Source organism: Perognathus longimembris, chromosome 3 (assembly GCF_023159225.1).
Source record: "Perognathus longimembris pacificus isolate PPM17 chromosome 3, ASM2315922v1, whole genome shotgun sequence".
NCBI classification, from domain to species: domain Eukaryota; kingdom Metazoa; phylum Chordata; class Mammalia; order Rodentia; family Heteromyidae; genus Perognathus; species Perognathus longimembris.
This window is the reverse complement of record NC_063163.1, coordinates 99,941,898-99,955,748: the sequence shown is the minus strand read 5'-3', so window position 1 is coordinate 99,955,748 and position 13,851 is coordinate 99,941,898. Positions and strand designations below refer to the sequence as shown.

Genomic DNA, 13,851 nt, shown 5'->3' with positions numbered 1-13,851 from the left:
TTAAAATTAGCATTCCTTCCCCCCACCGCGCGTGCGTGTGTGCGTGTGTGTGTTTGTCCTGGGCCTTGAATTTAGGACCTTCTCTTCCTGAGTTTCTTTTGCTTAAGGCTAGCATTCTACCACTTGAGCCACAGTTCCACTTCTGGCTTTTGTGATTAATTAGAGATGAGTCCTATGCGCTTTTTTGCTTGGGCTGGCTTGGAACCATGATCCTCGGATCTTAGCCTCCTGAGTAGCTAGGATTAATAGGTGTCAACCACTAGCACCTGGCTGCTTTTTTTCTTTTTAAGTTTTTAATTGTTATTATAAAGGTGATGTCCAAAGGGATTACAGTTACACAAGTCAGGTAATGAGTACATTTCTATTTGGACAGTGTCACCACTTCCTGTGCTTTCCCCTAGTTTACCTCTCCCATCCCACAAATTACATATAGCTTATTTTCTACATAGTACACACGGAGTACCCGTACTTGCATTTGTTCATCGTTTCTCCCTCCATTTCTGTGCCACATCCCTCTTAGGCCCTGCAAAGGACAGAAAAAAGAACAAACAAGAAAAACCCCAAAACAAAACACCAACATCAACCAAAAAAACAAACCATGTTTCATTTTATGTGGTCCTGATACTCAAAAAGGGCATTGTATTTACAAGGCAAATGCTGCACCACTACATCCTCAGAGCCTTTTTTGTTTTTAAGAGACAGGATGTTATTTTGTTGCTCAGGCTGGCTTTGAACTCTTTGGGCTGAAGTTTCAGCTGCCATAGTCTCCTTAGTAGCTGAGACTATGGCACACCCTTGTGCCTAACTGCAGTTCTTCCTTAGATGAGTTACTACTTTAATTTTTTTAAATTTAATTTTATTGTCAAGGTGATGTAGAGTTACTACTTTAAAAAGGAATTATCCTCTGTGGTTGGCAGGGAGATGTTTCAGTGAAGCTGTGGCCTCAGATGGGAGTACTCTGTCTCCTTTGCTGTGGAGTACAGTAGAAATCTGGTTAGCTTTAGAGGATTGTGTGTAAAATCTTATGTGGTGTTGGGACCGTCAGCAGGGCTGGTGTGCTTCCCTGAATAGTGTGGCTGTCCAGAGAAGGGTGGGTATACCGACAAGACATGTCAAGGCTGAAGTTTCTGTCCATTTCATTTTACTCCTAGTTTTACTGAAGCTGATTGCATTATGGTGGCTGTTAAGTTTATCAGCCTTAATTGAACTTTCATTGTTTTCAGCAGTCTTTTTATTCTCCTTCCTGAATCCTTTATTATTTAAAATTTTTTCTTTATTGTTATTGATGTACAGAGGGATTATAGTTACCTAAGTCAGACAATGTTCCCCCTTCCCTTGTTCTTTCCTAGTTTTTCCCTCCCATCCCCACCGACAAGTTGTATAGTTTATTTTCAACCTAGACTCTAGTGAGCATCACTGTTGCATTTGTTCACCCTTTGTCCCACCATTTCTGTGTCCCCCTCCTTTTGTTTCGAAAGACAGATAAGATGAGGAAAAGAAAATAGAAACAGAAACACAGGAAATAAAAACCTCGTTTCCATTTTCTGGAGTTCATTTTGATAAATATTGTTTTTTATATGATCAGATGCACATGGCTATTGTGCCTTTGTGCTCCTCTCCATTGGTCCCACTCTGTGTGATTGCCTAGAGACCTGTATAATTTATCATGTTGCTTCTTTTAATAGTTATTTTTCCAAAGCTCATTAAATCTGTGTGGACTGATATAAAATTGTATTTTTGTGGGTTGTTTTTTTTTCAGATGGACATTTTAACCCTGAGGTAGTAAAGTATCGGCAGTTGTGCTTCAAGTCACAGTATAAGCGATACCTCAGCTCTCAACAGCAGTATTTCCATCGGCTGCTAAAGCAGATTCTTGCTTCCCGGAGTGTAAGTAGTGTTGGTAACTGGTTAAATAAAATGTGGTTTAGGTACAAAAGATACCACTAAGGAAAAGAATGTTACCAATTTCAGAGATGTTAAAACATGTGAAAGATACTGCTTCCTAAATTGATGAAAAATGGTAGACTCAATTTTTACCAAGAAAAATGAATGGATTTTGAGCCATTGAAGATTACTGAAGAAAATTTAGGATGCTTTGGAATTGATTGGAGGCACAGGAACATCTAAATTTATGATGGGTTTGTAGAACAGAAAGCTCAGAGGCTTCTGGGTCTCTTCTAGACTAATCATTCTCAGAGGCAAAATTGTTCCAAGTTCTTTATGTGTTTTTTGGTTTTTTGGGTTTTTTTTGGGGGGGGGTGCAAGTCCTATGAACTCAAGGTTCGGGGCTTGGGCACTGTCTCTGAGCTTCTGTGACTACTTCTGGCTCTTTGGTGGTTAATTGGTGATCATGAACTTTCTTGTCTGGCTGGCTTTAAACCACGATCCCCAGATCTCAGCCTCTTGAGTAGCAAAGATTACAGTACGGATGTGGGCCACTGGCATCCAGCCCTTTAAGCTGTTCTTTAAGCTTCAGTATAGATTACTTTGATGTCTGGTCTTTCTCAGTGGGTCAGTTCAGCACTGCAGTTTGAGTTCAGGTGTGGAATTTTTCCTTTTTATTCGTGGTGTCATGTTGGCATTCACAAAGTTTCAGATTTTTCTTTTTTTGCCAGTCCTAGGGCTTGAACTCAGGGCCTGAGCACTGTCCCTCACTTCTTTTTGCTCAAGGCTAGCACTCAACCACTTGAGCCACAGTGCCACTTCTGGCCTTTTCTGTATATGTGGTGCTGAGGAATCGAACCCAGGGCTTCATGTATAGGAGGCAAGCACTCTTGCCACTAGACCGTATTTCCAGATTTATACTAGAGATTTCAGATTTATACTAGGGATACTTAGTCTGTAATTGATATAGGCTCTTTTTGTTTGCATGTATTCCTTTTGACTTTTTTTTTTTTTTTTTTTTTTTTTGGCCAGTCCTGGGCCTTAAACTCAGGGCCTGAGCACTGCACCACTTCTGGCCATTTTCTACATATGTGGTGCTGGGGAATCGAACCCAGGGCTTCATGTATAGGAGGCAAGCACTCTTGCCACTAGGCCATATTCCCAGCCCTGTTTGCATGTATTCCTATCTGCATTTTCCTTTGTCATCTAGGATCGGGAACTGAGTTTAACATCTAAGAAAAGAAAATGTAGCTTGGCAAAGTATACAAAGAGCAAGATGGGTGATGGTGGCTACTCTACCTATCTGATCTCATCCTAGGATCTGCTGGAGATGGCCCGCAGGAGTGGCCCAGCCCTTCCCTTCAGGCAGAAGCGCCCCTCACCCTCCCGCAGCCCCGAGGAGCGGGAGTGGCGGACACAGCAGCGCTACCTGAAGGTCTTGAGGGAAGTGAAGGAGGAGTGTGGTGACACAGCGCTGTCCTCTGATGAAGAGGGTGAGTGTCCTTGGACACTTGGGATGGCTGGGCATCAGAGCTAGTGGCAGTTACTCACCCCTCAGTAAAGCAGCCCTCCAAATTGTCTTGTCTTGGGGGTGGAGAGTGGGACTCATTGGCCTCATTGTGTGAGTTGCTGAGTGAGATGCTGGTAGATGGGAGTGATTCCATGCCCTCATTAGCCTTGTGCTCCTGAGGCACTTGAGTTAGATGAGCACCTTTTGGATGGATCCCTGCTGGGCAGGGTCTCTCCACAGTAGGCCTTCTGGTCCCATTGTGCCACTTGAGAGAACTGCTTTTCCCCTTACAGGAGAGTAGTAGTGACTGTTGGCCTGCTGCAATGCGACCCCATCACTGTTGAAGTCTCTCTCCTGGAAGAGCCGTTTAAATGACCTAAGTGTGCTCCAGCTCGTCTGGGGAAGGGTCAGAAAGGATTGTGGAACCCTGACCTCCATGTTGTTGGCTTAGCCCTGTTGAACCCAAATGGCCACTTACCCAATCTCCCCTATTGGAGTCCACAGCCACGTTGGATTTACAAGAACAATTTTCTTTTGAAGATCTCAGCTCATGGCTTCCAAGCTCTCCTGCGCGTTCTCCTAGTCCTGCGGTGCCCCTGAGGGTGGTGCCCACGCTTTCCACTACGGATATGAAAACTGCAGGTGAGAACCGGGCTCATTCTCACCCTGTTCTGGAAGCTTACAGGGCAGAGTGTGAACTACTCTGGAGGGAGATGGGGGCTAGATTCTTATCTGCCAGGAAATAGCAGTTCTCCCTACAAGTGGGGAATTTGGTATAACATTCCACATTCTGTGTGTGTTTGTGTGCACGTGCACACACATGCTGGTCCTGGGGCTTGATCTCAGGGCCTGGGCAATGCCCCTGAGCTAGCACTCTACCACTTGAGCCACACCTCCACTTCTCTTCTTTTGGTAGCTAATTGGAGATAAGGAACTTTGCCGGGCTGGCTTTGATCCTCAATCCTTAGACCTCAGCCTCCTGAATGTCTAGGATTACTGGTGTGAGCCACCAGTGCCCGGCCTACATCATGCATGTTTACATGCCTGCCTTCTTTCCTTTGTTTTGAAAATTATTATGAGTAGCTGATGATTTGGTATTTTGGGATAAAGAAAACAGAATCTTGAGATCTCAAAACTAGGGGAGAACTCAGTAATAGGACAGAATGGGTAATCAGAGCCAGCAGTTTCTTAGAATGTCTATGAAATCAAAGAAGAATCAATATTTAGGAGTCAAAAGAGAATATTAAGCTTTTAATATGTTTTCAGATCGCTAAATAACTGAAATCACTTACTGACCAGTGTATAGAAAAGTGGAAGTGCTGATCCTTTGACTCTGAAGAGTTTTAGTACTTGTAATATACACTCAGCAGGGCTGGGAATATGGCCTAGTGGCAAGAGTGCTTGCCTTGTATACATGAAGCCCTGGGTTTGATTCCCCAGCACCATTTATATAGAAAACGGCCAGAAGCGGCGCTGCGGCTCAAGTGGCAGATAGCTAGCCTTGAGCAAAGAGAAACCAGGGACTGTCTGTGCTCAGGCCCTGAGCCTAAGGCCCAGGACTGGCAAAAAAAAAAAAGACTAAAAGCTAGTGCTTGCCTTGTAATATACACTCAGCAGAAGGAAACCTGTCACATGATGCCAGATGTAAATTAGAACATCATCCTAGTGAATTATCTAGCCCATATGGTTTGGTTCTTTTTTTTCTCAGATAAAATAGAACTGGGGGACAGTGACCTGAAGATAATGTTAAAGAAGCATCATGAGAAGCGGAAACATCAACCAGTAAGATTGGGACGGGAGTGGCTGTGTGTGGTGTTCAGTCTCTGGTTTGGCTATTGTGAGTAAGGCAGTGGTAGTCACTACTTTATCTGTGTTTCCTGTTAATGCTAGGGAAAATGTCAGTTAGCATCAGAGATGTGAGACAGAACAAGTACTTTGTCTTCATCCTTCTAAAGGATGCTGGACACTATCTGCTTCAGTCTTAATGATGACAATATATATGAATGTAACTTTCATGTTGCCTTTGCTTAAGAGAGGTTATTCAACTGTCCTTGGTCTTTCAACCAGTAAATGCTAGAGCCAAGCATCAAACTTTATGCTTTTCTCACTTTTTACTGATTCCATTATTCCACTCCACCAGATTGAGTCTTCACCAAGCTCGAGAATACAGTGGGCTATTGAAGCAGAAAAGATAGGAAAAGTCCCTGTGGGAAGTCAGAACTGAATTCTGTCTTTTATACTTTCTGCAATATTGGGCAAAACTTTTAGCTTTTCAGAATGTATATATAGACTTTGTAAAATGTAACAGTGTTCATAAGACTGAAGAGTACATGAAATAAGGAATGCAGAGGAACTTTATGAACTATAATACCATACAGCAGGAAAGTCGACACTGAGTTTTCTTAGGCACAGTAAGAAGGGCAACTGTTTGTTTGTTTTTTGCTCTGTAGTTTTTTGGTTGGTCATAGGGCTTGAACTTGGGGCCTGGATACTGTCCCTAGCTCTTTTACTCAAGGTTAGTGCTCTATAGCTTTGAGCCACAGTACCACTTCTGGTTTTCTGGTGGTTAGTTGAAGATGTGTCTCACAGACTTTCCTGCCCAGGCTGGCTTTGAACTGCAGTCATCAGATCTCAGCCTCTTGAGTACTAGCATTGTAGGCATGAGCTACTAGTACCCAGTTTAAGAGCAATAGTTTTGTCACTGTTTGTTTTAACTTAACATGATTTTTTTCAGATGTACATAACACCTTACTCTGTTAGGTAAATCTGTTAGGTAACCATCAGATTTTGGTTGTTTTGGGGGCCTCCATAACCAGATTTCTGTATATCACATCTAGGATCACCCGGACCTTTTGACAGGGGACCTGACCCTCAATGACATCATGACTCGAGTAAATGCTGGCAGGAAGGGCTCTCTAGCAGGTAAAAGACTAGAACCTCTCTAGGTAGCCTTTGCCTAACTGTGCTGTTAAATTGTATGAGCCTTTCTAAATGTAACAAAAGTAACTAGAACCATCGTTTCCTTTGTGCTTGCCCTTGTGAATGTAAAACCAGTACAAAAGATCACTAGATGTTAAAAATTATGGTGTAAACCACTTACTGAGTTTAGTTAAAAAAAAAAATCTCAGTGTCTTAAGATATTTCTGCAGATAATTTTTATGCAGATAATACCTCTTACTTCCTGATGTAGAGAATGAAGTTCTGTACTTGTGTTTTGTTTTTTTTCTTCACAGCCTTATATGACCTGGCAGTCCTTAAAAAGAAGGTGAAGGAAAAAGAGGAAAAGAAGAAGAAGAAAATCAAGCTAATTAAATCAGAGGCAGAGGATCTGGCTGAGCCCCTGAGTAGCACTGAAGGGGTCCCACCTCTCTCTCAAGCCCCATCTCCACTAGCAATATCTTCTATTAAGGAAGAGTAAGTGCTGCTCAGAGTGGGATGTTAAGCCGAGGGCTTCACCCAGTCCTTTTGGACTTCATGAGCCGGTTGGTAGTGTGTTAAGCCTGTGTGCCCTGAGTCCCAGGGGTTCTGCTGGATAAGTCTGCCCTGTGCTCCTTTCCTGAATTTTTAGGACTGCTTGGAGGCTCAGGGACCTGAGAGAATCTAGATGTTCTGATGTTGTTCTTATGTTTTTCTTCCTTAGGCCCCTAGAAGACCTCAAGCCTTGCCTTGGAATCAATGAAATATCCTCTAGTTTTTTCTCTCTTCTATTAGAGATCTTGCTGCTGGAGAATCAGGCCAGCCTTCCTATGGTAAGACTTTCGGAAACATCAGGTATATATCCAAAGTTTTGAAATTGCTGAGCTAGCTCTTTGGTGATCTCGAGCTTGAGAAGCAAAACTGTCAGCTTCTGCCCAAAGTTCTATACTAACTTGCTTTGGGACTTGAGGACACTAGACCCCGATACCTAGCTTGCTGTGGCACATCCCTGGAGTTTCTGGTAATTTATTCTGCTTTTCCTCCCCTTCAGCTGGAAGAGCGAGTTTTGGACTGGCAGTCATCGCCAGCCAGCTCTCTCAACAGCTGGTTCTCTGCAGCTCCCAACTGGGCTGAGTTGGTGTTGCCAGCCCTGCAGTATCTCGCTGGAGAAAGTCGAGGTAAGGCCCTTTTCTTTGAAGGGTCACTGTTTTCCCGTTTTGTCTTAAGTAGTTCTTACAGTTTAAAAGTAGCTGTGCTCATTTGGCCCATTGTACTTGCATCATCATTTCTGGATATCACTGTCCTGATGCACTCTGAAACACTCAGAAGCTCACTCAGGGTACAGGCTGTTTTTGTTTGTTCTGAGCTTAGCACTCTGACCTGTGTGCCTTATTCATGGGATCCATTTCTTTCAGCTGTTCCTTCCAGTTTCTCTCCATTTGTTGAATTCAAAGAGAAAACCCAGCAGTGGAAATTGCTTGGTAAGTAGTTTGTATTACCTTTCCCATTCACTCCTTTTCCTGTTTCTTTTGCCTTCTGATCAGTACAGTCCAGGACCCTGGACAGAAAGGCAATATTAGACCTTTACTCTGTGAAGGAAGTCTTCCTTCAAGATCACCAGTTGGATTTGGGCTCATCAGAGCTGAGGTAGAATAGCCCTTCTGTTGGTTGTGGTGCTTAAATTTAGGACCCATGCTGTCCTGGAGCTCTTTTTCTCAAGGCTAGTGCTTCATCACTTTGAGCCACATCTCCACTTTATGACCAATTCTTATTACAGTGCAGTTATGTAATTGCTAAATGTAAATATGCAAGAGTAACTACCATCAGCAGTAACCATACCAATGGTTTTGGATTTATAGTATAGTTGTTTTTCTTTACTCAGAATGGCCTTGCTATTGGAGATAATATGTAGTGAAATAGTGAATAGCCTCTAATAAAAAGCGATTTAATTATTCATTGTGTGTGTGTGTATGGATCCTGGAGGTTGAACTTAGGGCCTGGGCACTGTCCTTGAGCTTCTTTTGCTCAAGGTTGGCTCTCCACCACTTGAGCCACATCTCAACTTCTGGCTTTTATGGTATTAAATAGAGATAAGAGTCTCATAGACTTGCCTACCTCAGCTGGCTTTGAGCTACAATCCTCAGATCTCAGCTTCCTGAGTAGCTAGGATTACATGTGTGAGCCACCAGCACCCAGCTCAAAATACTATTTCTAAAGAATAGCGTTCTGTAGCTAGGATTATATGTGTAATCCTACTCAAGAGGCTGAGATCTAAGGATCTTGGTTTTGAAACCAGCCTGACAAATCTGAGAATCTCTTATCTCTAGTTAACCAGTAGAAAGCTGAAAGTAGAGATGTGGCTCAAGTAGTATAGAGTGCCATCCTTGAGTGGAAAAAGCCAAGGCAGAATGTAAGGCCTTGAGTTCAAGCTTAAGGACTGTAATCCTTGGACTGCAGCCTCTTGAGAAGCTTGGATGACAGGAGTGAGCCATCAGTGCTGATCCTGTGTCCTTTTCTTTTTTTTTCCTGGTAAGAAAACAACATGAAGTGAATCCTCTCAACAAATTTTGAAGTCATAGTATTGTATTATTAAATATGGGGCTGTTGTATAGCCTGTCTCTAAACCTTATTCAACTTTTATACCCCTTGAATAGCATTATCTTTTCTCTCTGGCCCCTGAGAAACACCCTGCTTATATGAGTTTGACTATTTTAGACAAGTCCTATAAGTAAGATGGTGAAGTGCTTGTCATTTTACTTGCCATTACATTACAGATTCATCCATTCTGTTGCAAATGGTGAGATTTCCTCTTTTTTAAGGCTGAATAATATACTTTTGGATGTCGTCACATTTGTTTATTCTGTTGGTGGATATTTAGGTACATTTTTTATATTTTGGCTATTGTGAATAAACTACAATGAACATTGGAGTGGAAATGACACCTTGGAATCTTGATTTCAGTTATTTTGAGTATACTTAGAAGTGGAACCATATGGTAATTCTATTTTTTTATTTTTTGAGGAATCTCCACACTGTTTTTCCTAAGAGCAACATGATTTTATGTTCCTACCAACAGTGTGTAATTGTTCCCTGTTCTCTACATTCTTGCTAACACCTTCTTTTTGATTTTTGATGACAGTGTACCTGATGTGAGATGATGACTCACTGTCATTATCATTTACATTCCTTGTAAATGAGTAGTGATGGTGGGTAACTTTTTCTGTGCCTCTATGTTTGGGAAAATATTTGAGCTTTTTGTTGGTTTTTAAAATAGGATTAAATTTTTTTTTTTTACTTTGACTTTTACTTAATTTTTTGTTTTGTAGAATTCCCTTATGTATTTTGAGTATTAGCCTTTTTTACACATATGGCTCGTAAATACTTTTTATCCCATTGTGTAGGTTTATTCCTTCTACTGTTTTCTTTGCTGTGCCAAGCTTTTTAGCTTAATGCAATCTCGCAATCCCACTTGTTCATTTTTACTGTCTGTGCTTTATCTTAAAAAAAAAATGACTGTTAGACATGATATATGATGTCATGGAACTTCCTCTCTGATTTTTTAGTTTGGCCTTACACTTAAATCTTTTTTTTTTTTTTTTTCTGGTCCTGGGGCTTGAATTCTGGGCCTGGACACTGCTTCTGAGCTTCTTTTGCTCAAGGCTCTCTACCACTTGAGCCACAGTGCCACTTTTGGCTTTTTCTGAATAGTTTATTGGAAATAAGAGTCTCACAGACTTTTTTGCCTGGGCTGGCTTTGAACTGTGATCCTCAGCCTCCTGAGTAGCTAGGATTACAGGCATGAGCCATTGATGCCCAGCTATACTCAACCCATGCAGTGTGACATAAAAATTTAATTTTAGCTGGGCATCAGTAGCTACTTAGGAGGCAGAGATCTAAGGATCACAGCTCAAATCTGGCCTGACAGGAAAGTCTGTGAGACTCTAATCTCCAGTTAACTACCAAAAAGCTGGAAATGGCACTGTGGCTCAAAGGAAAACAAGCTCAGAGACAACACCCAGGCTCTGAGTTCAAGCCTTGGGACTGGCACCAAAAAAAAATTCATTCTCATAAATGTGTATATCTAGCTTCCCTACAATTTATTGTTTTTTAGAGACTATCCTTTCTTTATTGTACATTCTTGGCCTTGGCAAGAATGTGTGTATTTCTGGGCTCCCTATTTTGGAAGACACTCTTGTTTTTATTCAGTTTTGAGAGGAAGTGATGGCAAGTGTCTGAAACCACTGTGGAGAGGAGGAGGATCTCAGGTCTGTCTCCTGACTTTCGGACACAGCCACCAGAAAGTGAATGGTCATACCCAGGGGAAACAGATCTAGGAATTGCTGGCTTTCGCACCTCAGAGATCTTGGAGGGAGTGTCAGGAGAGGACAGTCAAATTAGACGCAAAGTCATCTGGTTATGAAATAGACTTTCTAGAAGGTACGGTAGGAACAAGGAAGGGTTGTACAGAAGTAAGTATGCAGGACTTCCCAGAGATGGTGGTTTTGGTGGTATTGTAGATTGACTAGTGAAAACAGAGGTAGCCGTCTTGGTGTGTACATAGCCACACAGCCTCTTCGGGAAGGGTATTCACACAGCAGATCTGTGTGATACTAGTCCTCTGGTGGTTCTAGCCTGGGAAGGAAATTTAGGTACTGTCACCAGCAAGAGATGAAGACACAAACTGCTTTTCTCTTTCTAGGCACGTGGTAGTCAAGCTTTTTTTCCCACATCAAAAATTGGATGACTTCTCTTATATAATCTATCATAACAGCCTTTATGGCACTTTTAGAATTGGTTTCACTTAACATATGCTCTTTCCTCCCTTGATTATAAATACTGAGCCAAAGACCGTGAATGACCTAAAGAGGAACATCTAATAACCTAAAGAGGAACATCTAGAAGTGGTCCAGGCAGTGAGTGGAAGAGCAGTATATATGCAAAGGATCATTTTCTCTCTGACATAGAGCAGGTAATGAGAAGGTGGGATTTTGAATAATACTTCTTTTTGTCTTCTTATTCCCCTTCTTTTATAGGTCAGTCCCAAGATAATGAAAAGGAATTAGCTGCACTCTTCCAGCTGTGGCTAGAGACCAAAGACCAGGTCTTTTGTAAAGTATGTTTTTTGTTGTGGTTTGTTTTGGATAACAGATCTTTCTCATTGAGTTTCAAAATCCCTCAAGTTAGTGAAAATTACTTTAGTCCATTTAACAGTTAATGCCTTTCTTTTCTCCAGCAAGAAAATGAAGACAGCTCGGATGCCATGACACCCGTCCCTCGAGTGTGAGTATAGCATTCTGTTGTTAGGTGGTGTCCATGAAACCATGTGTCCTCATTGCCCTGGTGCAGCTGACATGTCTTGGTATGTTTGAGCTATAGTGGATCTTGAGATCCTAGGAGCCTGCTGATTCCCACCTACCTCAGCCACCTGAGGACAGCGACTCATACTTGTCAATAAGAACAGCTCCTTGTGGAAAGGCTCTTCATTATGAGAGGGGACTATGTTTAGGCTAGGAGAGGACATGATGCTACCTGACAGATAGGTATAGTTTTTCCATGTATACATACCTACGTTCCCCATTTTGGAATGATTGATCTCATCCAACTTCCTTATTTCATCAATAAAGAAATTGGGGCCTGAAGTTCAATGGCTTGCTGAAGGTTAGTATCAGGATCCCCACTAGAGTTCAGATTCTTAACACTTCATCGTGGGGTCCTGACTGGTATGGTCTGAGGTAGGCTTTCAGTCTTCAGGACAAAGATCCAACCTAAGTGCAACATAATATCTGTTCATGTAAACAGGAATGTGGAACTGAGGTTCTGGTACTTGGGAGGCAGAAAAACCACCCTTGTTATTGGATAAACTTTGGTGCTTTAGTCCACTAAGGCTGATATTTTTGTTGCAGATAGATTGGGCTTGAGTATTGGCAGCAGTACTAAGAACAGAAGTTTAAAATGTCAGTTTCTTTTCTGCCTACCCAAACATTTCTGGATTCTAAGAATTGAGTAATTCTGACAGTACCAATAGAAGTAAAGAGAAGTTGAACTTTTCAGGAGTTGAGTACTTTTGAAGGGATTTTTATGTTGCCAAGGGATGAGTTCTAAGTGCTGAAGAAGGGTGATGGGTTTGTGACTCGTCATTGTCTAGCTCTGAGGGATGATACAGAATTCTTTGTTTCAGAAGAACTGACTACGTTGTGCGGCCCAGTACAGGAGAGGAAAAACGAGTTTTTCAGGAGCAGGTAAGATGTACCTAGGGAGCTGGGTGCCTGTAAGCCTAACTACTCGAGAGGCTGAAATCTGAGGATCAAGGTTTGAAGCCAGCCTGTGCAGGAAAATCTGTCAGAGACTCTTATCTCCAACAGACTACTCAGAAAAAGCCAGGGGGCTGGTGATATGGCCTAGTGGTAGAGTGTTTGCTTCACATACATGAAGCCCTGGGTTCAGTTCCTCAGCACCACATATATAGAAAAAAGCCAGAAGTGGTGCAGTGGCTCAAGCGGTAGGGTGTTAGCCTTGAGCAAAAAGAAGCCAGGGACAATGCTCAGGCCCTGAGTTCAAGCCCCAGGACTGGCAAAAAGAAAAGAAAAAAGCGCTGTGGCTCAAGTGGTAGAGCACTGGCCTTGATCAAAAGAAGCTCAGTGACAACGCCTAGACTCTGAGTTCAAGCCCCAGGACTGACACCCACACCCGCAAAATAGTACCTTCAGTCAAGTGTAAATCTCAGCCTGTGAGAAGCCAAGTAGAGAGAAGTGCTCTGCTTGAGTCCAGATTCTTGGAGGAAATTGGTGTTCTTCACCTTAGATATTGTGATGGTTGAAATTCCTAGTTTGGGGAGAGAGTGATGTGAGGAAAGGGGGCAGTAACTAATTGGATGGCCTTTTCTTCATTGTTCTTTCCTGGGTGACCAGCTCTGAGGACCATCTTTTTTTTTTTATCATGGATGGTTCATGCTTGTTAGTGGAATTACCTGTTTCCTTCCATTTAGAATCCGTCTTTGCATCCCTTTTTTGTAATGGAGCACTAGGAAGAATGCTACTAAATCTGACTTGGGAGCTTTCCGCCTTTTCTCTTGGCAGGAGCGATATAGGTACAGTCAGCCCCATAAGGCATTCACTTTTCGAATGCATGGCTTCGAGTCTGTAGTGGGGCCAGTGAAGGGCGTGTTTGACAAGGAGACCTCCCTCAACAAGGCTCGAGAGCATTCGCTGCTGCGCTCTGATCGGCCTGCCTATGTCACCATCTTGTCTCTTGGTAGGTAGTGTGGATTTATCATCAGGTTTCTGTCTTTTTTTTCTCCCTACCCCAAAGCTTTTCTCAAATACTTTTCTCTTTGCACAAGATCTTACTCTTGTTGCATCCAGTTAGGGCTGGCACTGAGGGGCAGGGGTAACATTTGTAATCTCTGGGTTTGGGGGAATGAGAGAGGAATTTTGCCTTAAGAGATCGATGCCAAGTATCAGTATTTCTTTCTGCAGTTGGGCTCAGTTATGTTCATTCAAGAATTGCTCCCAGGCTAGATAAATAGTTAAGTGTGGGACTGC

General features: G+C 42.4%; 1 protein-coding gene across 6 annotated transcripts in view; it reads left to right on the top strand.

The window, feature by feature from the left end:
* Nfrkb (nuclear factor related to kappaB binding protein) overlaps positions 1 to 13,851 on the top strand; it is a 37,289-nt gene that overhangs the window by 10,068 nt on the left and 13,370 nt on the right. For 3 of the 6 annotated variants that reach the window (XM_048343606.1, XM_048343600.1, XM_048343602.1), the window contains 13 exons: positions 1,760 to 1,887; positions 3,203 to 3,377; positions 3,899 to 4,036; positions 5,103 to 5,176; positions 6,232 to 6,316; positions 6,628 to 6,808; positions 7,035 to 7,143; positions 7,362 to 7,488; positions 7,726 to 7,791; positions 11,344 to 11,423; positions 11,544 to 11,590; positions 12,489 to 12,549; positions 13,387 to 13,561. In XM_048343606.1, coding sequence (XP_048199563.1) covers positions 1,760 to 1,887; positions 3,203 to 3,377; positions 3,899 to 4,036; positions 5,103 to 5,176; positions 6,232 to 6,316; positions 6,628 to 6,808; positions 7,035 to 7,143; positions 7,362 to 7,488; positions 7,726 to 7,791; positions 11,344 to 11,423; positions 11,544 to 11,590; positions 12,489 to 12,549; positions 13,387 to 13,561 — 1,446 coding nt within the window. The remainder of the gene's footprint in view (positions 1 to 1,759; positions 1,888 to 3,202; positions 3,378 to 3,898; positions 4,037 to 5,102; positions 5,177 to 6,231; positions 6,317 to 6,627; positions 6,809 to 7,034; positions 7,144 to 7,361; positions 7,489 to 7,725; positions 7,792 to 11,343; positions 11,424 to 11,543; positions 11,591 to 12,488; positions 12,550 to 13,386; positions 13,562 to 13,851) is intronic. The other 3 variants (XM_048343605.1, XM_048343604.1, XM_048343603.1) reach the window with 3 other exon arrangements.